Consider the following 27,585-nt stretch of genomic DNA (forward strand, 5'->3'; position numbering starts at 1 on the left):
GTTTTGTGTTTTGTTTTTAAAGACCAAAAGCCTTTCCTCTCTCATTGGTGTCAAAGAAATAGGTGCCTGCCTAACCCTGTTATTTTATGGGTAAAATAGTTCAGTCTTTATACCAGTATTATAAAATTCTGGTGTCAATAATTCAGTTATAGGGCCTACATAGAATTTCCTATGAGAAACCCATACAGACATCCCAGTCAGCTTGCAGTAGATGATTTATCATTGCCTACAGCACTAGAAACTCTTCATCCCTTGAAACCTGGGCTGGAAAACTGAAACAGGCAGGGAACCCCAAATTCCTGTCTTTCCTGAAATTGCCAAGCAAGTGGGAATCGCCTGAGTTCTCCGAGGTGTTAGGTTGAACTCGTTCTAATCTCCTGTGTGAAGTTGGGTTTTCTGCCCCTCCGATGGGGTTGCCGCAAGCATGATGCTCTTTGTCATGGGTGATTGTACTCATTGAATGCAGCCGAGCTACAGGAGTGTTGAATTTACCTTCAAAACCTTGGCTTTGTGGCTTCCCCAAACCCCAAACAAGAATTCTTCGGGAAGAGCTCCTTCAAGAATTTTTGCTTGGCTGGTCCAATTCTCAGGGGCTGGTCTGTGGCGGGATAATCTCTTGTAAGGGTGTTAGGTTCTGTCTTATTTCCTGTTACATCCAAGCTCTTTGCTGGGAACAGATTTTGTGTGGGTACAGCCACGGTGATCACCTCCAAGAAACGGATAGGGTTTAACAGTGGTAGAGAAAAGGACAAAGTAAAGTCCTAATTTTGTCCTACTACAAGTGCCAGTATCTGAAGAATTATCATAAGTCATATGGATTTAAAAGATTATTTTGACAACAAATAACACAAGTATGTTGGGTCCCCTTGTTACTGAAAACCACTGGGCTGTGTTGCTCAGAAAGAGAAAGGGGAGAGTCTTGGCCCACAGAAAGGACCCCCCAAGAGCTCGTCAGGCTCTTGCCCAATTTTTGTTCACTCAGCACCATCCTTTCAGGATTTCTGTTGACTTAGGGAAGTGGGGGTAATTAGCTCCCTGCTGCTTCAGGAACTCTCCGTCCACGTGTTCTCTGACCATCGCAATTTGGAACAGAGTATAAGCCTGAGAAAAAAGGCTTGATCAATCATTGGTCAATTAACCCAATTCAGGAACCGGTTAAGTGGCCTGGCAGGGTGGCAAGTGACGTCCAGGCGTCTCCCACAGTGGGTGCGACCTTCTCTCTCCTCTCCCTTTCCCTGACAGCTGGGCTTCCAGAATGCAGATGTGGGGCCACCTTTTTGACACACAGTGGTAATTTTGGCTAGAAGGAGAACATCTGGGGAGCTTCCTGTGGCAATCTCTGGAGGCTGAGCGAGATAATCAGGCTTAGCAAATTGGGTTGACTAGACAATGAAATATTTATTGTGATTCCTCCTTTTTTTTTTTTTTTTTTTTTTTTTTTGAAGTTCAAAAATCCTTGTCATCCCTGGGCTGAAGTCTGTATACATGACAGGAATTCACAATTAGATTAGAAGTGGCCTGCTACCACTTACTGATGACCTCAACCTACGCAGGCAGAAGGCAAGTGATTGTGCCTGCATACGGGCTCCGTTTAATGGGTTTTCCCCTAATAAAACAGAAAAGTCCATGAAACAAAAGAACGCAATTCAGAAAACCAGCCTGTGTGATAGTGTTTCACTAGTTTTTGGTGCATGAAATATTTTCTTATATGGGTAAAAAGAGAGGCAAACAACTTTAACGTTGTTATAAGATAGACTTTTTACGTGAATAAGGTTTAGTCTTGAAGATATTTATTTTGGGGGCACCTGGGTGGCTCCGTCGGTTGAGCGTCTGACTTCAGCTCTGGCCATGATCTCACTGTCCATGGGTTTGAGCCCCGCATCGGGCTCTGTGCTGACAGCTCAGAGTCTGGAGCCTGCTTTGGATTCTGTGTCTCCCTCTCTCTGTGCCCTTCCCCTCCTCATGCTTTCTCTCTCTCTCTCTTTCTCTCTCAGAAATAAATATAACGTTAAAAAAAAAAAGATACTCATTTTTAAGTTTACCTTGAATCTGTACCAAAAGCATTGTGGGATTACTAGGTGATTCAGACCAAAGTGCTGATTTCCCTTTAAACATTTAGATAATGGAAGAAAAATGTAGCTACATCTGCCTTGTGTGGTTAGTGACCAACTACTCTTTTTGAGTTAGTTGATTAGGTCTTGGCTGTATCCTTGAGCCACGTCTCATAACAGTGGAGAAGCCTTACAGATTTGTCATCAAAGAGGGCTCAGCTTTCTGCCCAGGGTGGACGACTCACACTAATTAGTAATTTGGCACCTAAAAGTTTCAATCAATCAGCAATCAACACTGATTGCAGAGAAAGCTGAAGGTTCCTCATCTGGGCGTAAGATGACATCTGCTTGGGGCCTCCTTTCCTGTCTCGCCCCAGTCCCTGCTACTTCCCAGGGGATCCCATGTTCCCGGGAAATCTTGGTGTTCCCCAAGCTGTCCAGATCGCTTCTTCCTCCGTGACTCGTTTACACCTGCCGTGTACTCCTAACTTTGCCCTTTGGGCAACCTCCTGCCTATCTTCTCTTGGAAAGCCCCTGTTTCCATCCTTACTTCCTCCTCGATACCTTTCTGAGCAATCCACCTTCCTACCATATTGTACGCTGAGAAAGGCATCTCTCCTTTGGGGTCCCGTGTCCTCCTCCTCGTGGTTCCAAAATATCACTTTTTCTTCTTACAACACCCCCCAGATATTTATTTAGTGAGGGCCTCCCCTGTGGTAGGCATTCAGATAGATTACACGCAAGACACGTAAAAAATGATGGTCTGTACCACAGGTTTTTATTTCTATTAAATTGTATGGCATATGATCTTGAGCAAACATTTATAGTCAATATTTGATAAAAAGTCTGATTCAATCAGGTAAATAAAGCATTAGAAAAAATAATTTCATTCCTTTGCTAAACTAAATCCATTAAGACCCTAACACAAGTAGAACCGAGGACCAAGACTCCTTAAAACAAAACAAAAGAAAACGGTGAGATCCATTGCACATTTGCATTTTCAAATTAATTGCTGCCCTAATTATTTGTCAGTAGAAGCATAAATTAAGCAAATATAACTTACAGTAAGCTTTTGGACACCCACAGGATTCTCCCCTCAAGAGTAAATTGTCATAAGGGCTCCCTGTGACGGTTTATTTTTGCTGTCTTTCCACGATGGAGAAAAGAGAGAAGATTGGAAATGGGGCCGCGTGGAAATGAAACCGGGACTCCAGGTGAAGAGACAGACACAGGTAGGTCCTTTTAATTTTCCCCTGTAAGGTGTGAGAAGGTAACAAGCGAGAAAGAATGTTGGGGCCAAAGATACGCTTTGGAAACCTTACTGAAGCTGCTCCTCCGTCCACATTAAGTGCAACTCCATGACCCCAACATGAAACCAAAAGGTGAAAAATGCAGTTAAGCGTGGCGTTGTCATTCATCGTGCCTTGCATAAATAGGATTGATTGGCTTGAGTATCTGCTCCATCTGCTTTCCCTTACACCATGTCAGTGGAGCTATAGGCATCTAGCACAGCTGGAATATTTTTTCTCTCACACAATCAGGCATACATTGTTGGTGATCTCTCTGAAAAGCTTATGAAACAACACAATGATGTTGAATAACAAACAGCTCCAAATCTCGGCGACTTCCATCAACCGCCATTTTTGCCCACGCTTCCAGGGCTGTGGGTCATCTGTGGCTTGGCTGGACTAGGCTGGGTTCGGGTAGGCAGCTCCCCTCCGCTGTGCTCTGCAGGTGCACGGGCCAGTCGCGACGATTGTTCCATGCTTCAGGTCCAATTCAGTTCTGTCTCACCGGACTCTCCTTCTGTAAGGGTCATCCGGAAATTATCCGGCTCCTGATCTTTTCAAGGTAGAAGGGGAAGCTCTCAGGGGAGTGAGCGTAAACATGCAGTGTCTTGCCACCTAGACTCCAAACTGGCTTATGGTCGTGTCTGCCCACCTTTCATTGGCCAAAGGAAGTCTCACTGTCAAGCTCCACGTCGGTGCGATAAAGTAAATTCTTCCCATGGAGGTCAGTGTGTGCATGTGTGTGCGTGTGTGTGTGTGTGGGGGGGGGGGCAGGGAAATGAACATATGCCGAACAATAGTTTAATCTACTATATCTCTCTGTATTTAAGGGAAGACCTTCATTGTCTGATTTGGGCCTTCACACATGAATTATTTAAAGTTTGCCTTTCCCCGCCCCCCCCCCCCCCATGAGTTTGTTAATTAAAAATATGTTAGATTAGCCAGAAAGACCTCTCAGAAAGATAACTATATGGAAGATTCAGAAAGAGATGTGAATGAACCTCCAGCAACAGTGGCCGGATGTGACCCAAGTGAGTCTTGCCCTGCTGTTTGAAGAAGGGGGTCCGTTGGATATCGGTGTGCAGGTCTCATTTGGCTTCGAGACCATGCACTGAGCTGCCTGGTATAGACCAGACAGGCAGAGATTCTGCCTCAGCAGATGTGTGCGTGACTTCACTGCTCTGATTACAGCATCACCTCTCCCCTGTCACCAACTGGCAACCCACAGCAAAGGATGTTTTTCTGATCATTTTGCACTCATTAAATGCAGCTGTCACAACAGTGGATGCGAGGATGCATGCAAAACTTTTCTGCCACGTCAAAATAAAGCTGAAAAGCTTTTTTAAAAAAGAGCTGAAACCTTTGAAGCCTATTCTCAAGGAATATTGGAAATATTGCCTTTTGTCGGTGACAATTGGAAGTGTTCTGTCGCAACACAAATTAAATCTTGGGCCAGGCTAAAGAAGCACCAGCCATCAAAATTTTGCAGCAGAAAGCATTTGGCCAACCACTGGGGTTCCGTTGTATTACTCCTGGGTCCGAATGCCCTGGAGGGCATTCCCATTGGAGTGGCTGATCCCTGCTGATGGTTTTAATGGGGCACGGTAGTTCCCTGATTCTTGAAGAGATGCTAGCAGAATGAAATAATTGGGTGCCTCCTACATACCCTGTTAGAGGAGACAAGTGGATTCTGGACCTGTGACGCAAACCTGCTGATTAGACTCTCAGAATGGAGGTGAGGGCCTTCCTTGACTTTGGCTCACTCATCGGAAGCCGTTTCGCCCACACACGGACCCGCAAAATGACTCTCCGCTCAGTAATGTGCTTCTTGACGTAGCATCTCCTAAACTTTCCTGGTGTTTACGAAGCTCCCTCCTCTATTTTGATCATTGCAGTGACCACTCTGTCCCTGCCATGGCACTGTCTGCTCACAGATCTCCACTAGACTGGGATTTTGAGAGTAAGGACTGGATTTATCATCATATGTGTGGCCCTAATGGTGTAATGCAGGGTTGCCCCCCCCCCCCCCCGGATGGTGAAAGGCAGGAGAGAGGAAAGAAGGGAGGAAGGCAGTCAGTAGCATCAGACAGATTCAAGGAGTGGGGAGGCACATCTTGCAGCCAGATGTTGTTGGTGCCCATCAGGCCACAGAGATACAGATGTTTTCGCCTCATCTCCTCCCCCCACTAGGTGTACCTCACAGGTCCCTGGGCCCGTGGGCAGTAATTGTTGATTAAATAATCAGAGAAAGCACTTATCCCTGGGATGAGCGTATCAGTCACGGTCCAGTCAGGAGAATCTGCCTCGCTCAGTAAGTTTTCCTTTGGACAGAGCCTAGAGGGGACAAGAGAATGTGTCCCAGCCTCACAGCCATAACGCAGGGAAAGAAGAGCGGGGGCTCGGTGACAGGCACGGCGAGGGCCAAGTGGCTGGGCCGTCTAGGGGGGGGTCCAGATCACTCTTCCATCACAAGATGTGACTCACTTCGGTGACCCAGAGCCTGCCGCACCAGCTGTGGGGTCTGATGACTACAGGCGCCTCCCTCGCCATCTTGTGATAGGGGATGATGCCACGGGAGACTTCAAGGACCGGAACCCAAGGCACTGAGATGCCGTCTTCTGCATGATGCCACATCAGTGAGCAAATCCAAAGACCAGAGAGAAGTGACGGGCGTAAAGGCACTGTGGGTGAGAACCTAGAATTCTCTGGTGGATTGGTTGCTGTCCCGGTACGGACCCGAGATCTGAAATAAGAAGTAGAGGCAGAGGATGAGCAAGCGGCCGAGCCCGGAGTGCGCTTCGCTGGCTTGGATGAGCCTGCGAGGGAACAGGAGCCCGTGGGCCACACCACGCCCTGCCTCCTCCGGGAGAGTGGAGAACTCACTTCCTGGTTGCTTTGCCTCTGCACAAGTATATTTTGACCAGGTTTTCTTCCTAATTTGAATGTTTTGGATCTAGTGGATAAACAGTGATCAAGAAATCAGGAATCTCTGGTTGCGTGTCTGCGGTGTGCAAGTGACCGCTGGCTACAGAGCTAACTCCTTCCCTTCCTTCTGTGACTCACCTTGAATGTCCCCTCCACAGAAGCCGTCCTTAAACACCCAGTTCGACGTTGCACTTCTCCATCATTTCCTACCTTAGGCCCTGGTTGTTTCCCCTGCCCAACGCGGATTAGAATTTATAATTAGTCCGCGTACCTGTTTAGCTGTTTGTCTGCCTCCTCGAGGAGGGCAAGGCCAGCATCTAGATCCTGACGCCCCGCCGCTGGCACGTCTTGGAAATGACAGATGAGCATGACTAAGTAAATGCGCAGAACGTGTAGTATGAAACTAAATACGATCCACTCCTTTTTCTCAAAGGCTTTGCGATATCGGGAGGAGACACAGACCCAGAGAAGTAACAAAACGAGGCCTTGCAAGACAGTCCCTTTTTAGAGAGACACGGCAATGAACTCTGATAGAAAGCGCTGCCGGTGATCTTGGCAATGGTGTGAGGTCTTCGGCTGAGGAGCGGGAGCGGGGCAGAGTGGGTTTGTGGTAGGAACGCGACCGGCATCCCCTGGCTCCTGACCAATGTGCTTTGCGCTCACGGTGGATTTTGACCTCCGGTCAGCGTGTGTGTGCGCGTGTGCGTGTCTGTGGCCTCAGCCTGAATCATCAGGTAGTTTTGGTGTCATGGAGGGTCCAGCCTGTCCAAGGGGACTTGCCCTAGATACCTTCTGGTTTGTCTCATTGTACTTCCATCTCTGTCTCCCCTGTCCCTCCTCTGGGGTGGTCCAGGTGTCTCTGTCACCCTCAGGGGGTGCCGGTAACTTACACCCATTCCGTGGGCGGCAGACAATATTTAATCATATTATCCAGGCATCTCTTAACAGTGCTTCTCTGCACCTTTCATTTTAATGAGAAAGCGCTCACCATTCAGTATCAATAGAGACAGTTTTGAGTATTTCCTGAGAACTCTTGGGGATAATTCAGAGGCCTCTGGGGTGTGGCGGAACCAAGGCTGGATCTCAGAGGGTTAACAATGCCCCCCTAGAAGGCGACCCCAGACACCGGCAGCTTATGTGGAGGGACCGGCCCAACCCCAGCCCTGAGAATTAGGGAGGGCAACCACCTAGGGTCGGGGGGAGTGGGGGAGGGACCACCCGGAACTCGGGGAGGCTTTAGAATTTATATTTTCATTAATGAATGCTTCAGAAAGTGTACTGTCCCTAATTCCCTTCCTTGAAAGATGGAAACTTTAATGTGCAGTTAATTAAATGTTGTGTTGATTTGCAAGCCCTGAGCTCTCAGAGGCCTCCGGGAGGTGGAGGCAAGTTTAGAAATCAAACAACGGGAGGACTGGCTGTCCCCGATCCGACCACAGAGCGAGTGGCACTGTTTGCTCCAGACGCCCGGGAGGCGTGCGAGGCGCCCCTGTGGCCAGGACCTGCGTTCTGGGCCCCGTGGTTCCCGCACGGTCTGTTTACCGTGGAGAGGAGCAGACCAGGGCCGTGTTGCCTTCAGGGGCATTATTATTTTTTTTTTCTTTCCTTTTTTTTTTTTTTTTTTTCCTGGTGTTCCAGCACTTCTTTGTGCTGAGAGGAGCTGTGTCATACTGGAATTCTTTTCACAACAAACTAAAGAACCCAGCTGTGGCGCTGGATACATCCCTGGAAGCCGCAGGGTTCTGCATGCAGACGTTGATGGGGAGAGCAGTTCCGCTGCTAAGGTGGGCTCCATGTCCAATACAGTGCCAGCCGGCCCGTGTGGGAGGGGGACATCCGAGTGGAACTGGGCCCTCGGAGGAAACCCAGGGCCTGATGGATATCCAGGTACGGAGGATCAGAGGCTGAGCAGGGAAGGGCCACAGGGCTCACCGTCCCTCACTGCCACTGATAGGCGGGGAGATGTGATCAAGAAATTCACTAGCCTGGTTTCGCAAGAGGAAGTCTGGTCTGCTCCAAACAGCGAGCACCTGTTAACAGTGACAACCTTATCATCCATTTGGCCCTGGCTAAAGGCACAACTTATGCAATTACCAAATGACATCTTGCAGGGTTATCTGCCACCAGAGCACGCTTTCCTAGACACCACGCCTGGCAAGAACAAAGCGCCGATACCTGATTAAGATACACTTGCGTCTCACTCTGGCATCCGCAGTCCTGACTTGTAACTCTTCTGTGCGGTCATCTTGTTGAGGATGCCCCGGAAAGCTGGCAAAGTTTCCAGGATTGACTCTGGAAAGGGTTGGCGGTGCTACTATATTCTTATTATGAATAAAAATTTTAAACCCGAGCTGATAAACATATTTTTTTTCACACTGAATTCATCAGGAATACATTAACATTTTCTAAAAGGTAAAGGCAGAAAAAAAAAAATGAAAGAATTAAAAGGAGAACAACATTAGGATGTATTTGGCCATTAGGATCCCCGTTTCCATCAGCTCCTGTTTACGAGCCAGAACTTCACCCCGTATAACTAACACTTGGGGAATTAGCCTATGGAATAATTATCACTCCTGATGAACAGAGTAAGAACTTGTTCCCGTGTGTGTGCAGAGCCATTCATCCTAAGGAGGAAATCTGGAGTGAAAGCTCACAGCATATTTTACATAGGTCCTGTAAAAGGATCCAGGCAAAACAGGCTTTGCAACATTAGTTATGATCATATATGGAAAAAGCAGTTACTTTCTGTGGTGACATATGGCTGAGTTGGTACGATGCCCAGGAATCTCAGTGTCCCCCCCCCCGCCCCGCCGCCCCAAGAAGGGTGAGCCCCGGCCTCATCCTCGGCCCCGTTGTCATCGGGACCAACAGCACAGGCAGCCTGTGGAGACGTCGCCGGTGAAGAAAAACCACATCCAGGTGCACCACGACCAAAGCTGCTGTTGGGCTCTGGCGGTTGGCAGGTGCCACCGTCCCCGTCTGTGAAAATGATTCTTCCTAAATCAGGGAAATTGTGAATGGAGCCCAGGCCCATCTGCTTAAAATTCAGGCAGGGGGACCTCCCACAGTAAACAACGATGGCCAAGAACAATGGTAAGAAACACACCGACGCTTTTATTGTAATGGCGACTCTATCCTTCAGCGATGGGAATGTAGACTCTTTCTGCTGTTATTCTATAAGCAGCGTGGTTCCTTCCAAAATGTCTAACATGGCCCGGCAAAGAAATTGAGTTCTGTAATAGGAGAGACGGTGAAATATGACCCCCTGAGAGCATGGTGTTCGTTCACCCGCTCCCTCACCGATGTGCCCATGACCTGATTCAGTTAAGCCTCTGTGAGTGCCAACTCTTGATCTGCAGGGTATCCACTCCCGTGAGAAGGGCAGCAACTCACAAGAAAGCTACCGACTAATTCAGGCTTCAGTTATGAGGATACTTGAAGCGGGTGGGAAACCCCTTCCCCTTGGCCCTGGGGGTGGGGCTGGGAGGGACTAAGCCTTCTGTGTGACCCCGATTGCTGAAGGCAGGTGGGGAGGGCAGTGCCGCTGGGGTCGGCCCATTGGGCTGAGAGTCCTGCTCGGCTGCTTCCTAGCCACCTACGCCCGATGGATATCCCCAAACTTTGGCTTCCTCACTCACAAGACAGAGAAGCAAAGCCTCCTGCCTCCGAGACGTGATGAGGCTTCAGTGAGGAGTTGTATGGAGAGAGCTTTGCAGGACCCTGGCGGTAGGGAGTGCTCAGTGGTGGTAGCACTGTGTAGCTGGGGGTGTGGGAGCCGGGCTTGGAGAGGGGTGGGGGTCCCTCTGGGTGACTTCGGGGAAGATGCTCTTAGCAGTGTGTTTCGTGAGGAACGCTTTGGAGACATTTTGGTGCATGGGTTAGGAAAGGGGAGGGTGGAGGGTGTTGAGCTGTGCCCCAAAGATCAGTATGGAGGGTGGAGAGGCTTTGTGAAAGCCCCTCCTGGTGGGGTGGGGGGAGGAGAGGACCCGACTGGGGACATACTTGGAAAGTAAAATAGGAGGGACAGAGGAATGAGACAGAGAGGGAGAGATGGGAGGAGGCGGTCGGGGGTGGGGGGAATGAGAGAGACAGAGACAGAGACATATACAGAGAGATATACAGAGATATACAGAGAAATATAGAGAGATAGAGAAACAGAGGGGGAGACAGAGAGAGAAAGAAGGAGAGATATACAGAGATATCCAGAGAGATATCCAGAGAGATATCCAGAGATATACAGAGAGATATACAGAGATATACAGAGAGACATAGAGAGATAGAGAAACAGAGGGGGAGACAGAGAGAGAAAGAAGGAGAGAGGAAAGGAGATGGGAAAATGGGGGGTGGTACGGGAGGGGGGCCAAGAAAGAGGTACAGGGACAGAGTCAGAGTCCGAGAGATAGAGAAACACAGGGAGAGAGGTGGGGAAAGCGAGACAGAGAAAGAAATGGAGAGAGAGAGAGAGACAGCAAGGGGGACATGGGGGGATTTTCGTGATGGAGTTGGGGTTCACGACACCGACTGAGGCTAAGAATACAGCAGGGAGGGGGTGCCTGGCTGGCTCGGTCGGTAGAGCAGGCCACTCTTGATCTCTTGGGGTTATGAGTTTGAGTCCATGTTGGGTGTACAGATTCCTTAAAAAATAAAGAAAACTTAGGGGCGCCTGGGTGGCTCAGTCGGTTAAGTGTCTGACTTCGGCTCAGGTGGTGATCTCTTGGTTCATGAGTTACAGCCCCGCTTTGGGTTCTCTGCTGTCAGCACAGAGCCCGCTGTGGCTCCTCTGCTCTTTCTCTGCCCCTCCCCCACTCACGCTGTCTCTCTCTCTCTCTCAAAAATAAATAAAAACATCTAAAAAATAATAAATACATAAAAATTAAAAAAAAAAAAGAACAAGAGTACAGCAGGGAGGAACTGAGTAGAAAGGGTGTGGGGAGGAGAGCCACCCTTTCATCCAGAGCAGAAACTGCCCCCTGATGGTGCCCGAGTGGGTGGAAGGCACTCGGCTTACCCCCAGTCCAGAAAGTCACTGCCGGGGGGGGGGTGCCCGTGTGCCTGTTCACGTATTTTCAGCTTGTCCCCCAGCTGTGTGCCCAGATCGGGGCGAGGCTCCGGAGGGTGAGAGCACGCTGCCATCCGTGGAGCCGAGGAGGAACGCTGTGTGGTTTGGGGCTGAACTGAGTCAGGGGATCAGAGCTGAGAAGCAGGTGCTTCTCCAGGCATTCAGACTGCAGGTCTGTTTGGGCACAGCCGCATCCTCAGGCTCCATGTGCCCCCTTCCACCACCACCCCCACCCCCCCAACGCACCTGCTTCGGGGCTTGCAGGCGTCACCACGTTCACACGTTCACACATTCATCAGCACCCCAAGGAGCGCCTCCTCCTGCCGGGCGGGCTCAGTCCAGGACCCCACGGTGATCCAGGCAGACAGGGTCCCCGTCCTCTCTGCGCTTCCGGCCGGGAGAGGAGTTTGGTGCTCCAATCCTTTTCGCCACCCGTGGCCCGCCGGGTTGGATCTCTGGCTAGAGAAATTCCAGGCAGGTTGTGATTGGAAAACAAGGGGCTCATCCTCCCGCTTTGAAACCACAGCTGCTCTGCCTTCTGCTAGCGCTTCCCTTGGGCCTTGGCTTCAAAGGCCCCACGGAGCTGTTTTTAGGGGAGCAGCTCCGGGTTCTCCCACAAAAAACATGTTCCTGGGGAAATGCGAAGAGGGTGGCCTCAAAGAAGAAATGAGGATATTGCCTTTTCTTCTGCAGACTGGTGCAGACTCTTTAGCAGTCTAAACCAAACGATTTCCTTTTTTTTTTTAAGTTTATTTATTTATTTAGAGTGAGTATGCTTGTGTGTGTGTGTGGTGGTGGGGGGGGGGTGTGGTGCAGGGAGGGGCAGAGAGGGAGAGAGAGAGAAAGAGAATCCCAAGCAGGCTCAGTGCTGTCAGCTCAGAGCCCTACACCGGGCTTTGACTCACGAACCTTGACATCATGACCTGAGCTGAAATCAAGGGTCAGATGCTCAACTGACTGAGCCACCCAGGCGCCCCTAAACCAACGATTTCCGTAACGACTGGTGTGGCCTTAGCCGATGTTCTCCAGTGCTTTTTCCAAAAACACTCACGGAGCACTCTGTGCGGGGGCAGGGCCCGGGCTGTCAGTCAAGTGCACCACATCTCATCTAAGCCCCACTGCCAAGGCCTGTGAGGGCGGGAGGACAGGTGGACCCTTGAATAACACAGGTTTGACCTGGCACGTGGGTTTTTTTCAAATACATGGATTGGAAATCTTCCGGAGACCCGCAACAATTTGAAAAAACTCACAGACAAACCGTGTAGCCTAGAAATACCAAATAAAGAAAGCAGGAAAGAGAGAAAAAGGTGTTATTATTGTAAGAACGCAGCATGTAATACACAAAATCTGTGCCAATCGACTCGTTATATGATCAGTAAGGCTTCCTGGCAACAGTAGGCTATTAGTAGTTACGGTTTGGGGGAGTCAGAGTTTACACACAGATTTTCCACTGCTTGGGGGTCGGTGGCCCTCACCCCGGCACGGTTCAAGGCTCAGCTGTGTTTGAGAGTCTCTGTGGTCTAGGCAGGGGCCACTGGAGTTCAGAGAGGTTAAATAACTGGTTCCTGGTCACACGGCTGGTCGCGGCTGGAGGTGACTTTTGAACTGTGATCTCTGGAGTCTGAGAACAGAACTCATTGTATTATCGCCTATCGCCTCTTCCGTATTTCTTGATTTGCAATGATTTCATTTTCCGCTCTCGTTGGGCGCTTCAGCAGACTTCGGGGTGGGAGGGGGGAAGTTCAAGGAAGAGGTCCTGGGGGGAGGGAGAGGCTAGTGCTAACTTCACGGGCTATTTGTTAATCAAATGAGCCCTCTTCTCGCCTTCAAGTAGCATTCTCCACGCGCCCTGCACCTGGATTATCGTTCCTCTAAAAAACAGTGATGAGTGGCACGCAGTCCTCAAGCTTCAGCAAGACAACCCTTGATCTAGTAATTTCAGGCACGAAAACTTGCGTTCGGGTTGTTGAGCCCTATTGAACGCACACGCGCTCATTCCGGGGTGAGCTGGCCCTCCAGCTGTGGCCGACCCTGGCAGCTGTAGACAGAGGCTCACCCCAGCACTGTGACACCTGAGGCCTCGCGCCTGCAGCCAGTGCCCCAGGAAAGAGTCAAGAGACACACACAGACTTCTCTCCTTCCCACACACATCCTCGCGGAAGGGTCCAGCGATTTCGTTTCCTTTTCGCTGTTTGAGAAGTAGTGGAGGAGGGGATCCCGGCTAGAAAAAACGTTGTTGGTTTTCCTTCCCTGTGCTGTGAAGGTTTCTTGGGATGCTCTTAAATCCTCACCCAAAGGACAGGTCCATTGTGTCTCCTCCACTTCCCTAGCAACCAGAAGTCAACCGTGGATCTCTGTCTTGTGTCCCTGCTCTGGGGTTGGACTTTGGTGGTTATTTTTCTCGAACTTGTTTGTCCCTCAATGGTGATTGAGCGAGAGGGCATTCTTCTCTCAAGTCCTCCTGTCTCTGCTCCTTCTTTACCAGTTTCCAGTGCACAAAAATGTTCAGATTCTGCATTTCGTGCTCCTTTGAACCAAGTTTCCCGTCCTCTGGCCTGCCATCCCCTCCCCCAGCAAAGCAGCCCACACGTCCTTCAGGAATGGGGCAATGGTAAAGGAGCGTGTGAAGCTTGGGCATATTTGTACACACTGAGAAGTATTTGATAGGTGTGTATTTATATATGTAATTCACAAATATATGGAGACTGTCCATGGTCCCTCTCCGCCTCCGAATTGTATTTCATGCAAAGAGCACAGGTGTAAGAAGAGCTACTGGTGAAGAAAGTCACTTCAAGTGGCCATCGGTTCCTGCAGAAGTTGGTAGGTTGCACGTGGATTCCAGAAACCAACACCTGCCTATGTCCACGGGCTTAGGAGGTTTCGGAAGGGCTGCTCCCTCCACCCAAAGTTTGGGGGTGTGTCCCGCGCCTCTTGCCAATGGGAGGAGGTTCTTTGTCATCTCAGGGTCCCGACTTCGTGTGGTTGGAAGACACCAGTGGGGGGGTGGGGACCCTGGTGGTGGGACAGGCTTCTTCCTTGGTTCCATCCCCAAAAGGGCAGAAGCAGGTTTCTTCACCCCCCTTCATCAGTACCTCTTCTAGATACAATCTTCGCTCTAAGATTATATCCTGAAAAGTACTGTTGGAGAACAAACCCCTGCCACTTTCTACCATTTCTGACAACCTTAGGTTAATTATACAGGCCTGATATTGTCAAGTCAAATTCAAAGGCAAGTCAAAGATGATGAGAGACAGCCAGATACTGTTTTCACTGTGTGTGTGGCTTTCTTCTTGAAGAAATGCTGCTGAGGCATTCAACTCGGGGGGTTGGGCAAGTGCAGCTCATTGATGTGGGTAGGGTGAACGACACTCCAGGGTCCTTGGCTTCCTGCATGACAGACCCTGAGTCTATGGCTGATTGGGGGTCACTGCTCAAATGGACGCCGTGGCCTTTCCTTAATAAGAGCATGGGCTGAGGGAATTGCCATGACTCATGGTCACTCACAACGGGCTTGTGTGGTGCTTTGGCCTCTGCATTGCTTATTTGTACGAGGTAGCACATTTCCTGTATGTGGGAAAAACTGTAATTTAGACTCAAAGACCTGGACACTTTAATATTAGCCCCTCTGCAGGTTATCATCCCCTCGGGGGCAGGGATCAGACCTTCAGTCTACATACCCCATTGCGGCATCTTGTAAGGGCCAACACTCGTAGGAGGCTCTACCCTTGGCTCCATTTTCATTCCTACTTTTGCCCTCACCTGAAGCCTAGGATGGATGTCTTAACAATCCTCATTGTCAGGGATCCTTTCTTCCTATTGAGCTTAAATGCTTCTCACTCAAGTCCAAGCCACGAGCTTCTTGTTCCCTACTAGATGGGGGGTGAGGGACAGCTGGTTACAATCTTCTGTGTGTAAATCCACAGTTCTTGGAGAAATGAACACACACACACACACACACACACACACACCCAAAAGCTCAGATTTCTACCTTTAGGATTATTTTTTCCCCCTCTGGAAAATATTTCCCAGATGAGATATAAATTAACTTTCAATTTCTCAAAAATAGGATTGCCTAGCTGACGTCATTTCTTTACATATATTTTACAGGAAAAGAGTGGATCCTTAAGTTGTGGAGTTTTAGAAGTCTTGCCAATTAACTTTTTCTTTCTTGAGTTTATTTATTTTGAGAGAGAGAGAGAGAGAGAGAGAGAGAGAATGCGTGTGCATGAGCAGGGGAGGGTCAGAGAGAGGCGAGAGAGAATCCCAAGCAGGCTCTGTGCTGTCAGCCCAGAGCTCGATGTGGGGATTGATCTCCAGAACCCTGAGATCATGACCTGAACCCAAATCAAGAGTTGGGTGCTTAACCGACTGAGCCACCCAGGCACCCCGCCAATAAACTTTTTGAAAATACAGACGAGAAGTCTTCTATGGAAAACCATGTCGTAAATAATAAACTCTTGAAAAGAAAGTGTCCATGAACTTAAGGGTGTGTGTAATATTGTCTCCCTGAATCTTAAGGCATCAGGAAGTAGGTTTTTAAATTTGGAAAAATGTATGCACCATAGCAGCTTGTGCTGTATCAGAGGATAAGCCTCAGTGCTTGGCTCTGCTCTATTTTTATTTCCATTATGGGTTGAGGAACCAGGACTGTGTAGGTAAAGAGTTGGCTTCCCCTTGGACCATGCCGGAAGCAATGGGTGCGGGATGGGCGGGGGTGAAGAGAGGTGCCGGGAAGGCAGTGGGAGTCTCGGGAAGGAAACAAGACCTTGCCTTCCCTCCTTTCCACTCCTGACACTGTCCTTTACGATCACAGCCCCCCAGCAAAACGCAGAAGCGAGAGGAAACCCTGAAGACCCACGGTGGGTGCGGAATTCTTGTGGGGGAGGGGATCGCTCCTGCTTTTGCCACAAAGGACAGGAGGTAAGAATGATAAAGAGAAGGAGAGCAGGAAGGTGAAGTGCAGTGGAGAGAAGGGGGAGGAGCAGAGGGGAAGGGAAGGTGCCTGGGGAAGTGCAGGGAGAGGCGGGCACACAGCTGTCAGTTTCTGGGAAGAGAAGCAGAAAGTAACAGTGACATCTCAAGGCGCAGCAGCCTCAGGGCTGCTAAGAACTTGCTCATTGGATTCAGCCCCTGAACCAGCTGTCGACTCGGGCCCCCACCCCCATGCTGACACCTCGCTCTCCTCCTGGCCACCGGGGGCGGTGTTGGGGTCACCCAGGGAAGCTCCACTTCCCTGTGTCCTTAACAGCTTCTGGAGCTGTTCTCTTTCCATTCCCGCCTGGACCGGACCAGCTCAGGACCTCGCTGGCCTTGCCTCCATCTGGCTGCATTCCATGTCTGGCCCCTTTCCCTGAGACCCAACAGCCCCTCCGGGGCACAGCAGTGCTCCAAACATTCATGCTTCTGGCCTGCGCCCCCCTCGTCCGCTGTCTCTCCCACCACCTGACTTTGAACCCGGTGGTCCTGCCACCTGGAAGTAGTGGCGGGTCCCCCAGGCCAACCAAGAAACGACCAGCACTATAGGAGCTCATTCGAGCGCCAGGCAGGCACTAGCCTTTCTCCCTCTGAGGTGGGCACTGGGATTGTATCCGTTTTCCAGGGAAGGAAACTGAAGCTTAGAGAGGTTCACAGAGTCAGGGTCCTCTTGCCTTTTTGGAACAATGTAGTAGATAAGGAGAGAGAGAGAGACAGAGAGAGAGAGAGAGAGAGAGAGAGAGAGAGAGAGAGAGAGAACTGGCACACATTTAGTACCTACTGTGTACCAGGGGCCATGCTAGGCGTGGATACATGTCCCGATCGAAGATGCTGTGACTCGAGTGCCCAGCTGTCGCATTTTTCTAGAACAGAGACTTTTGATCTGTGTTTAGTTAGAGGAGAGACAGCCTGTCTTCCGCAGACTTTGTTGGTTTGTTTTTCATCTGGCGTGATAAGGTAAAGGAGTTTCTCTGTCTGCCTCCTTCCTCATTGTCAATCTTTTTTGTTCCTTTGCTTGCAGCTGTTGTCTGTCTTTGAGTCACGCGAACCACTTGCAGGAAGAGCTCTAGAGAATTTGGGAAGTTGGGGGGGGGGCGGGGTGGCTGGGAAGGAGAGACAAAAGGTGCGTTGTTTTCCGAGAAGCCGGAAGACGTAAGGAAAAGAAGCTGTTCTCAAGTGTGTCGCCTGCAGCCTTGTGAGGTAACATTTCTTTAGATGGCTTCTCTTCCCCTCCCTCGTGCCCAGCTGGCTCTTCATCATTTTTTAAACATCTCTTTGGGGCGCAGGACATGAAAGTGAACGGCAGGTCAAAGTCAGGAGTTCGGGGTTCTGGGGTGGTTTGGTCTGATAGCCTCTCTTCCTCTGTGGCTGTGCCCTTAGTGGGGGCAGGTGAGGCTGGTTCACAATTCTGGTCACATCACCCTCTCCTGGATGACAGCATCGCACCTTCATCCGTCCATTTACATTTCAAACCACCTCCCGCCTGCTCTTGATTAATTATTTAGTGACTCTGGTCACTTGTGAGCATTTCTGAGCTCCCATTTCACGTAAAAGGTCCATTCCTTTTTTATCCAAATCTTCTTTCCCTGAATCCTTGTGTAGTTTTCGAAATGAAATGCTACATATTCCTTTTGAGCCCCCGGCACCCATGTATTGGTGCCTCTTCTTTGTGGCGGTATACCTGGATATTCGGCGAAGGGGGCGGATTCGCCTGTGGGGCTCCCCCTCTCTGCCTACCCCTGACCTTGATCAATTCCCCTTTGTGGGAGCTCCAGTTTTTAATAAGTCAATACAGGGATTTGGAGTGCGCCGTCTCAAGGTCTCCACTATTTTTAAATGGTGATGGAATCTATGAGAAGTAATAGAGGGACATGGGCTTTAGAACCCAAGAGAATTTGGGGTGTCTCCCCTGGCTCTGGCACTTACCTGCTTATTTGTATGGGACACCTGGTAAGTTAGGTCATCTGTCTGGGTCTCACTTTCTTTACCTCTACAATGGGTGTGAAGAGATACAGAAGTGGCAGGGGGGTTAAGAGGAATGCACAGACGGACACTGAGAATGCACCTTGAGTGTGGACCGTGAGGGAGATGGTGCCCTAAGGGTTTAATCTTGACCTTCTCAAACAGTGCAAATAAAATGGTTGGCACGGAATCAACCTTCAAGAACAGTTAGGCAGTTTATTGTGGGGTTGCCTTTACCCCAGGCAAAATTCTTACCCATACCAACATCCGGTAGTGGGAGAACCGCATTGCAAAACAACCTGTTCTCGGAGTTGGAAACCTGGGGTCTGTTCTCCGGACTTTTGAATTCCGGTTCTAACACTTGTTAGTTGTGTGATGTTGGAAAAATGATTTAATCTTCCCCAACCTCACCTTCATCATCTGCAGAATGGTCCCAAATTCAACCTACCTTAGAGGGGACACTGTGAAAAAATGCAACGCTAAAGATGTAAACACTCAGCACACAGTAAGCATCCAACTGATGATTTTGCTTTCTTTCATTTTTTTTAAGTTTATTTACTTATTTGAGACAGAGAGAGAGACACAGCATGTGTGCACAGGCAAGTTGGAGGTGGGGCAGAGAGAGAGAGGGACACAGAGAATCCCAAGCAGGCTCTGTGCTGCCAGCATGGAACCCGACCCGGGGCTTGAACTGACGAACTGTGAGATCATGACCTGAGACGACATCAAGAGTCAGGTGCTTAACCAACGGAGCCACCCCTGATTTTGCTTTCTTAACCCTGATAAATTAATGTCGGTTCATAAACGAGCTCTGATCATCTCTCAAGAAAAAGAAGGAAAGTTCGGATTTTTCTATTTTGTCACCAAAAGGATCACTAGACTTTACACAAAACAGAGCACATCCTTCACCACATAATAAAACCGAATCTACTGTTTTTTTTTTTTTTTTTTTGCAAGAAAAAAAAAAGCATAAATACAACTGACATCAATTCTCGGTGCATATTGTGTCTCGTCTCCCTGTTTTACAGTTTTCGGAAACCAAAAGTCCATCTGTCTCTGAGACCTTTCTAGTTTCCAGAAAAGAAAACACTGTCTAGATAGAGTAGTGCTGTGTCATTTGGCTGACTCGCAGCGCCCTTGCACGCTTCCCTTCTGCTGGCGAGCACGGGACGCCAGGATGCGGATTTCTGGCTGCCGCTGCCCCTGCGGGTTAACCCCTATCACAGGTCACTCTGCTGTGTTAATTTCATCACAGCCTAACCCCCGGCGCTTCAGTGGGGAAATCACAACACAGAACGCGCAGCTCGATGCACATTGCTCATTTCCGCCCGTGTGAAAAGAAGGGCGAAGATGCCCTGGACACCCACGCCCTTCCTGCCGCAGGGTTTATACAGCCCCCGATCAATCTGAGAGCGACCGATCTAGTACGCCCGTTCGTTAGCCGCGCGCACACTGGACTGCTTGATGGAGAGGCTTGTGCTTGAGAACATTAAACTCTTGACTTCCCCTTTTCTCGTCAGGCTCCTTTGGCACCCCCTTGACTCATCAGTTCTAAACTCCACACTTCGTGTTTCAGTTCAAATGTCCCCTTCCTCCAAAAGAGACAGAAAGAGAGAGAGAGAGAGAGAGAGAGAGAGAGAGAGAGAGAGAACCGGGTCCTGTTAGCACTCCAACTGCAGTAAAGAACAGCAGCAACAACAAAATGCATCCATTTCCCATCTTCAATGAAAAAGTGACAAATCGTGGAAGACAGACCTCACTTGGTTCTCAAGTAATGTCCCGGCTCCCACAGGGGGTTGGTGCGTCAAAGCCTCTGTCTCTGTCTTGCATAGAGTTGAGTGGCTGCCTGCTGGGGAGAGGCTCCAAGCTCCTGGGGGAGGTCAGCAGGGACCTAGGTGGGAGGAAGGCAGAGTGGAGGGTGCAGCCTGGGGAAGCCTTTCTCCAGCCCCTTCCCTCCCTGTATTCATGGCAGTACCCAAAGCCCACCCTCCTGGATGGTCCCCTCAACCCCCGCCCTGGACGGGTCTCAGAGGTAGCTGGAATCTCCCTGCTCCATGGCGGGTCTTGGGGTGCATAGGGGCGGTTGGCAACTCTCAGGGCCTTGTTTCCTCGATTCAAGATACCAAGATCGGGGTTGCCCATGCCTACGTAGCAAAATTTGTTACGAGGATTAAGTGGAATAATACCCAATGATGTTAATACAAGAGCAAAACAGCACAAATACTCAGGGGTTTAAAAAAAAAATCCCTGCCAACTGAATAACGGGGGCGTTGGGACCCCAGGGCCAAACTCTGCGTGCCTGGCAGTGGTAGTCAAGGAGGCAGGGTGGCGGCTTGACCTGGTCACGTGACTTCCCATCAGTCATGGAGGACAGTGGTGTGTGGGATGTCCAGGGTGCCTGGTGCACCTGGCTGGAGCTGCTTCCTGCCACTTCCGTTCTCCCCTTCTGGCCCCAGTTGGCATCACCGTTCACCGGGCCAGCAGCTGGTGTCTCCAGGACGTGGCGTCTGTTGCGGAGAAGTCGCCGGAATGTGCGGGCTGGGTGCTGCCTACCTACATTCCGCGACCACTCAATGGGAATACGGCCGTACGCTGGGGGAGTCCTAGAGGATGCCGAATTCATGATTGGGATGACACTTCTGTATGGAGGGAGGCCAGAAGCCCTTTTGGAACAATAATCGTTTTCCTATAGCCTCCCATGGCTCCCATGCTTCCTCGGGCCAGCTCTAGGCAAAATTGCAAAGCTTTGTCATGGTTCCCATCGTTGTTGTTGTCGTTGTTGTGTTAATGAAGTCTCTGTGAAAATTGTGACAACGTCCAGGCACGATGGACAATAGTTAGACTGACACTCCAGCTTCGCTTTGAAGAGCATTTAGATGGGTGTGAGATGATAACACTGGTAAAATAGGATTAAAGGCATCATCAGTGCTAACATCCCTGACCATTGAAGAGAAATAGAATGAATGGCCAAGGTGGGTTACGTGGAAATGTCATCAGTGGCCGCATAGGTAGCGAAAGTCACCACCACTGAGGATGAAGTTGGACTGCGCGCAAAATGGGATCCGGTGTGACTGTAGCTTCGGCCGGATAGAGTTTACTTTTCTTTTGCACGGAAGTCTGCACGTAGATGGTCAAGGGTTCTGCTAGCCTTGCCCTCCTCTGCTTTGTGTCTCTCCTCTGGAGTGACGATCGCTTCGCTTGTCTAACACGCTACCCTTCAGCGATGCCTATTGCCGCCCCTTGCTGCTTCTTTCTTGGGCTTGCATGGGCTTCCGTTCCCAAGGACATCTTTTGGTCCAAGATAACTGCTCCAGAGCTGCTCCATCACACCTGCTTTCCTGCCAGCAAGAAAGAGGGATGGGGAAGGTGTGGCAAGGGGCAGACGCCTGCTGTTACCTGTGGAAGTTTCCCAGAAGCTCCGACGTAACACCTTCACCTACATCCCCCTGCCCAGCCATAGTCTCATGGCCAAACCTAACTATCTCTGTCCCATTGCAAAGACCAGGTGCTATGGAAGAAGTGGAGAACATAATGGGGGCTGGGGGGCACTCATGGTCTCTGCCAATCATGTAATTTCAGATCTTCCGGAAGGTGACTTTTGCCTTCCCTTCCACTTAGCTGATGCCTCAAGTTTCTCAACAGCATTGAGTCTTTCATTAAAACAAAGTGGACTTTCTTACGCTGTGACCTCCAGGTCATTTGTAGGGTTCCCGGCACTAGTTCCTTCCCCCCCCCCCCCGCTGTCCCCCAGCAATCCCCCAGCCCAGCTGAGCTGGTGTCGTGATAATATCGTGTTTTTCTGCTGTGTCCGTATTCATAGAGGGCAGTAGCGATTACAGCAGCCAATGCTTACTGAGGCTTACACCCTTCTGGCTCTTACACTCACAGTTAGAGAATCTTTTGCTCATTTAACTACCAGCTAGATAAGGGCTCTTAATAGAAGTGTGGACTTAAAGCCAGGATACCCACTACGGGCACAATTGTACCACTTAGCCCTGGTGCTAACCGTGATGCCACATGGCTTCTCCTTTATCCTGTCTGTTTTCCAGGTAGACCCGGCACTGTGTCGATTCTAGCAGAAGAGGCACATTTTTCTGGGTCCTGGCTCTGAGTGTGCACGTGCGAGGAGTGGAGGTGAGGTGGGGGAAGCCACGCGAAATACCCAAATGAATGTAAGGCCGTTTGGAAAGTTCCCTAAGAGGTGAAAGCAGGTGTACTTTTGCTGTAGGTATTCAGGAGACATAACGCTAAGGCCCTAGCAGGGACGCTATAAAACGAGTTAATTGCTTTACTCCCCTGCATTTCCTTCCCCTATGGAGTAGCTGGAGGCCCTCACCAGCACACATTCCAGCACAGTTAAGGTCATGTCCCTGTGTGAGCCAGCTGTCAGTGGGGCTCCTGCCCTTGGGGATCTGGTCAGACTTGACTGGAATCCTTATTCCAAGTGTTTTTTTCATCAAAGGTCACTCTTACACGGACTGTTCCTGAGTTTGGTAGATTTTTCAGAGACTAGAAGGATTTCTAGAGACAGATTATTCTCTCTCCCCCCCCCTTTTTTTTTTAATTTGAATGTTAGTTGGTTAATATACAGTGCAGTATTGGTCTCCGCAGTAGAATTCAGTGATTCATCACTTACATACAACACCCAGTCCTCCTCTCTAGATTTCTAGACACATGTTATTCTGGGTTGGGATCTTCTCTGGCATCTCCTCCTGCCTTCTCTCTCCCGCCTCCGGAACAACTTCAGTTTTATTTGTGGGACACATGATTCCCTGGCCTTTGTGAGTTGATATCCAATCGCTGACTCAAGTATGTTCCTCACCAAAAGCTGATTCCTTATGCTACGAGAGATTCTGGAGAATTCAAGTCTCCTTCTCTTGTTGCTCTTGGTGTTTTGGTGGCTAGATTGATACAGCAGGAATTAGTCCGTATCTTCAGGTAAGAAGTAGGTGACCCAGTGCTCCTGGATGGTGGTGATGAAAGAGCCTTGGCCCATCATGGTGGCTTGGAAGGCAGGGCTTCAGATCATGGGGAGTTCATTGTCCCCAAAGCAGTGGGACTTGCTGCAGTCCTCAGAGGTGGCGGCCACTGACAATTTTGAGGATGATTGTCATGAAAACATCTGCTCCTTAGTGGATGGGTTTGGCCACTGGTGGAAGCGACCAGAGATGCCTGGTGCTTTCCATATCTAGTCTCCCTTCAACCCTGTGCACACGGGAAGGCTCCGCTGCCCTGAAAGTGGCTGGAGACCGTAGGACTACAGCTGCCCAACGGGCTCGTTCTGAGTGAAGCGACGTGTCATTTTCGGGCTGAGCCAGTTAAGAGTTTTCCATACTCTCTCTTCCCTGGGAGCCATGTGTTGAAATGATAGCCTGGCCAGATGGGAGGAGCCTGGATGCCTGAGACAGTAGGTGGATGAGGGCCCTCCTGACCATCCTTGGACCTGGCATGCACCAGATATAAACTTCTCTCGGGTGATGAATCTTGAGAGAAACACCAACAGAGAGAAAAGCTCCTGCTCTTTTGGCCTTTGTCACCATAGCATGGCATGGTACGTCCCCAGTACAGGTAATATGGACTTTCTATAGACTGCACTCCACCCTACCACTGAGATATTCCTGGACGTCTAATAGATTCCAAAGTTTTGATGATCAGGGGATGTTTCAGGATTAGAAGAAAGGAAGGATTTTTCTGCCTTCCTTATTATTTCTGCGTTTTTGTTTTTTTTCCCTTCCCTTAAGTGGCCATCATCTCAAAGAGACCGGGTGAGAAGGTGGCAGGTGCTGAATGGAAACGCCAACAGACAGAATTGGAGAGGAGCACTTGGTAGGACGCTTCCTAAAAACCCTGCTTTGCCTCATCGGTATGCTGTTCCGGAACAGTTCTGCCTGACGCGGTGCTCCCGCAGGTTAGTACAAAGGAGGACGTGATGCCGAATCCATCTGTTGCCATCCCCCCTTTCACAGCAGCTGAGAATCCAGGCTCTGTCTCCATTAGTAATCACCCAGCATCACGATTAAACCCCTATCACACCAGATGAGAAAACCCCAGGAGGGCGCTCCGTGTCCGTTCCATTCAAGTCCGAAACCCGTTGTGCATATTGGCCTAGTGGCACCAGCGGCTCGAGGGGAAGACACCCCCGAAGATGATTAAGGTAGCAGAGAATTTGCACAGTCAACTCCTGGAGTGCCAGATATGGTGCCCGGTACGGCACAAAGCGAGTGTTCATTCACTCGGTGGTGACTCTCAGTGGAGAATGACTGTGTTAATTAGTAGTAGAGATTGTTGAAAAACGCATTCTGCTGTGCAGAAATAGCATGTGACTCCTTGTCCATATTATCTTCTCCAGCACAGAGAAAGGACTGGCACAGCTCAACCTACGTATGGTGTGCGTGACTCCCTGTGATAAGCCAAGTTTAACTCTCCACCCTCTATTCTCTGATGCTATTCCTGGGGACAGGGACACTCCAGCCACACAGTCACAGCTGGCAATATCAGCAATCCTTCCGTCTAGTATGGAAACCAAACTGTTGGCATAAGGGCTTGCGAACAATTCTGCTCATGTGTACTAGCTGTGCAGCTTCTAGAAAACCCCTTTTGGTAGAAGGAGGTGCTGAACTAATGCAGGGCTGCAAGAGGATGTACTGCGCTATAAAGGAAACCTGCTTCTAACTCCAGACAGAGCCAGAGGTGAGGTTCTGGCTCACTAAACACTTCCTTTCCAATCTGACTTTTGGGGTTTCACCTTAGAAGGTGGAAAAAGGTCTCTTGAGTCTAATAGCTCTCAGAGAGAGAAAGATTTGTCTTGACCCCCTCAATGAGGAGCTTTGGACACTGTCCATGTGTTCGGTGACCTTGTCTCTGATGGTGAATTCTCAAGAGCTCCTACTCTCTAGGTGGGTGGGATGCCAACATTCACTTGTCTTGTCGGGAAAGGAGGGGCTGAGCAGGTGAAACCTTTCTGATTTTTTCTTTCCAGGATGCTCTCCAGGAACATTCCGGTTAGCCTACCTCAGAAGAGTAACAGCCTGTGTGTGAACCCGTTACCCTCAAGACTTTGCTCTTCCTTCCACAATACCTTTTGGTGGCCGTGCGTTCCCCTTCTTCGACTTCCTGTTAGCTTTTCAAATGGTTGATTTAGAAACTCAAGTTATTCTAGCCTTGATTATGTGGTCTTAGGATTCTCACAACTAGTTTTCCTCGTTATGAATATTGAGAAGAGTTTGTTGGCATGTTGTATGATGAGGAAGGAGGCCTGGGATGGGAGTCCAAAGGTGTTGTAAACTGGGGCGGGGTACTCCATCTCTCTGAACCTCAGTCTTGTCAACAAGAGGGTGGGTTAAAGTGCTTCTTACTACCAAATCCTAGAAGTCCTAAGAACTGTGCTCCAGAGGAGAAAACACACATTGGCAAATGTGGATTTATTCACTCTTCCGCCATGCGTTTGCAGACCGGCTTGAGAGAGTTCTGAATTCACCCAGTAATAACATTAGCTTAATTTCTTATGGAAGGACACAGGTTCCACAGCTTAACCATAAAACTCGTACCCTGGTTGACTTCCATCCTTTCCCTAACAAAGTAGATGAATTAATCCAGACAATTACTGTCAGGTGAAGGGGCAAGGTTGGAGATTCTCTGAGAAATCTGATGGTTGTACAGATGATAGGGTTAATTTGCAAGACCTCGTATGGAACACTTTCATTATTTCGGTTGCTATTAGAGTTAGATAGTGCTGGCTGGGTAGAAATCGATGAATGTTATAAAGTTTGGGTCAATTTACCAATGGAAAGGACAGCACCATTCTAGGTTTTTTTCCCCCCCTCTTTCTAGAAACCATAGCATTTAGAGAAATTATATGATGATATTGGACAAATATAGCCAAACCCAAGCAGCCCAAAAGTAGTGGAAAAGCAAACCATTAAAACCCTCTCCCAAACAGAAGCCTATTGGGAAGCAATGTATAAATAGAGGAAAGCTTATGAAATGAAATAGGATATAAAATTTCCATATCCTCAATCCCGCAACAAGGACTTTTCCTACATATATTGCCATTACCCTGATAAGATTGGGAGTTGACCAGTGGCTCTATGAATTTAAAGCAAATAGTGACAATTAGGTCCTCAGGGTATACCCTCATCTTCTTCATTCACTGCATAGCCATTATTTTGGAGTTTTCATTTATATTTTTATGTTTATGGTCCTTGGAGGAGGCTGAATACTACATTTTGACAGTGGAATCTGAAAGAGCTACAATTCTAGATTCTGTAAATACTTCTTGATCATAGAAACGCCTTAGTTTTCGGGGCGCCTGGGTGGCTCAGTCTGTTAAGTGCCTGACTTCAGCTCAGGTCATGATCGCACGGTTTGTGGGTTAAAGCCCCACATCGGGCTCTGTGATGACAGCTCAGAGCCTGGACCCTGCTTTGGATTCTGTGTCTCCCTCTTGCTCTGCTCCTCCTCCACTCATGCTCTGTCTCTCTCTCTCTCTCTCTCTCTCTCAAAAATAAATAAACATTAAAAAAAATTTAAAAAAAGAAATGCCTTAGTTTTAACTTTGAGAGCTGTCTCATTGGTCAAGCTCTTTGGATGGGATATACATTAGGTCAATCCCCCCAATGCACGTTCTTGAGGTATACTTTTCAGAGGTTCAAACTGTGGGTGGTTTAGTTCATATCCTTTTACCCCAAAATGAAAATTCTGGGATTCTCATTAGCCTTCTCCCAAAGCAAACCTTTAAAGCTTCCCCAACACGTGTAAAAACCAAACTTTATGAGGATCCGAGACCAGCCAGGAAATTTTAACAAAGACTAAATTTTAGAACAGCAGATCTTTAGTTGTGCAAAGGACATTGCTAAACTTCTGGGTTGGAAGGTATCCTGATCTACCTAATTCTATTTATGAAACTGCATATGTGCTTTGAAACTCCATTTAGATCCAACTCTTTCAGCTAGAGATGGAAACCATATGTGTGTCTAAGGCCCATATGTTAGGGCTTGGAGAGTCTTAGATTTTGTTTTGATTTCCAACTCCGCATCATTTTCAGATTTGGAGGCATCTGGGTATGTCCTTGACCCTCTGTGTCATGTGGCAATATTTTTGTTTTCCCTTCTTCTTCTTCTTCTTCTTCTTCTTCTTCTTCTTCTTCTTCTTCTTCTTCTTCTTCTTTTCTTCTTCTTCTTCTTCGATGATTCCCATTTCCATATGCTTAGATAGGTGTTGTGGCCTTTCATTCTCAAAAGATCATTCTAAGGGAAACACAGAATTGAAGCAAATACCTGGCAAAATCAAGTTCACAGTCTTGTATTGGGTGACAAAGTATTTTGTT

The 27,585-nt window shown here is 49.0% G+C and overlaps 1 protein-coding gene across 6 annotated transcripts in view; it reads left to right on the plus strand.

The window, feature by feature from the left end:
• LOC122237006 overlaps positions 1-25,652 on the plus strand; it is a 41,730-nt gene extending 16,078 nt beyond the window's left edge. For 2 of the 6 annotated variants that reach the window (XR_006215198.1, XR_006215200.1), the window contains 6 exons: positions 3,138-3,283; positions 16,138-16,244; positions 17,320-17,498; positions 22,310-22,394; positions 24,002-24,168; positions 25,240-25,652. Coding sequence is in view for 2 of the 6 variants with exons in the window: in XM_042979755.1 (XP_042835689.1) it covers positions 3,213-3,283; positions 16,138-16,244; positions 22,314-22,394; positions 24,002-24,168; positions 24,610-24,799 (616 nt within the window). In the remaining 4 variants the exon portion in view is untranslated. Of the gene's footprint in view, positions 1-3,137; positions 3,284-16,137; positions 16,245-17,319; positions 17,499-22,309; positions 22,395-24,001; positions 24,169-24,609; positions 24,951-25,239 lie in introns of all 6 variants that reach the window. The other 4 variants (XM_042979755.1, XR_006215199.1, XM_042979756.1 and 1 more) reach the window with 4 other exon arrangements.
• Positions 25,653-27,585: the final 1,933 nt, after the last annotated feature.

This window comes from Panthera tigris, chromosome A3, assembly GCF_018350195.1.
Source record: "Panthera tigris isolate Pti1 chromosome A3, P.tigris_Pti1_mat1.1, whole genome shotgun sequence".
In the NCBI taxonomy this organism is placed as follows: Eukaryota; Metazoa; Chordata; class Mammalia; order Carnivora; family Felidae; genus Panthera; species Panthera tigris.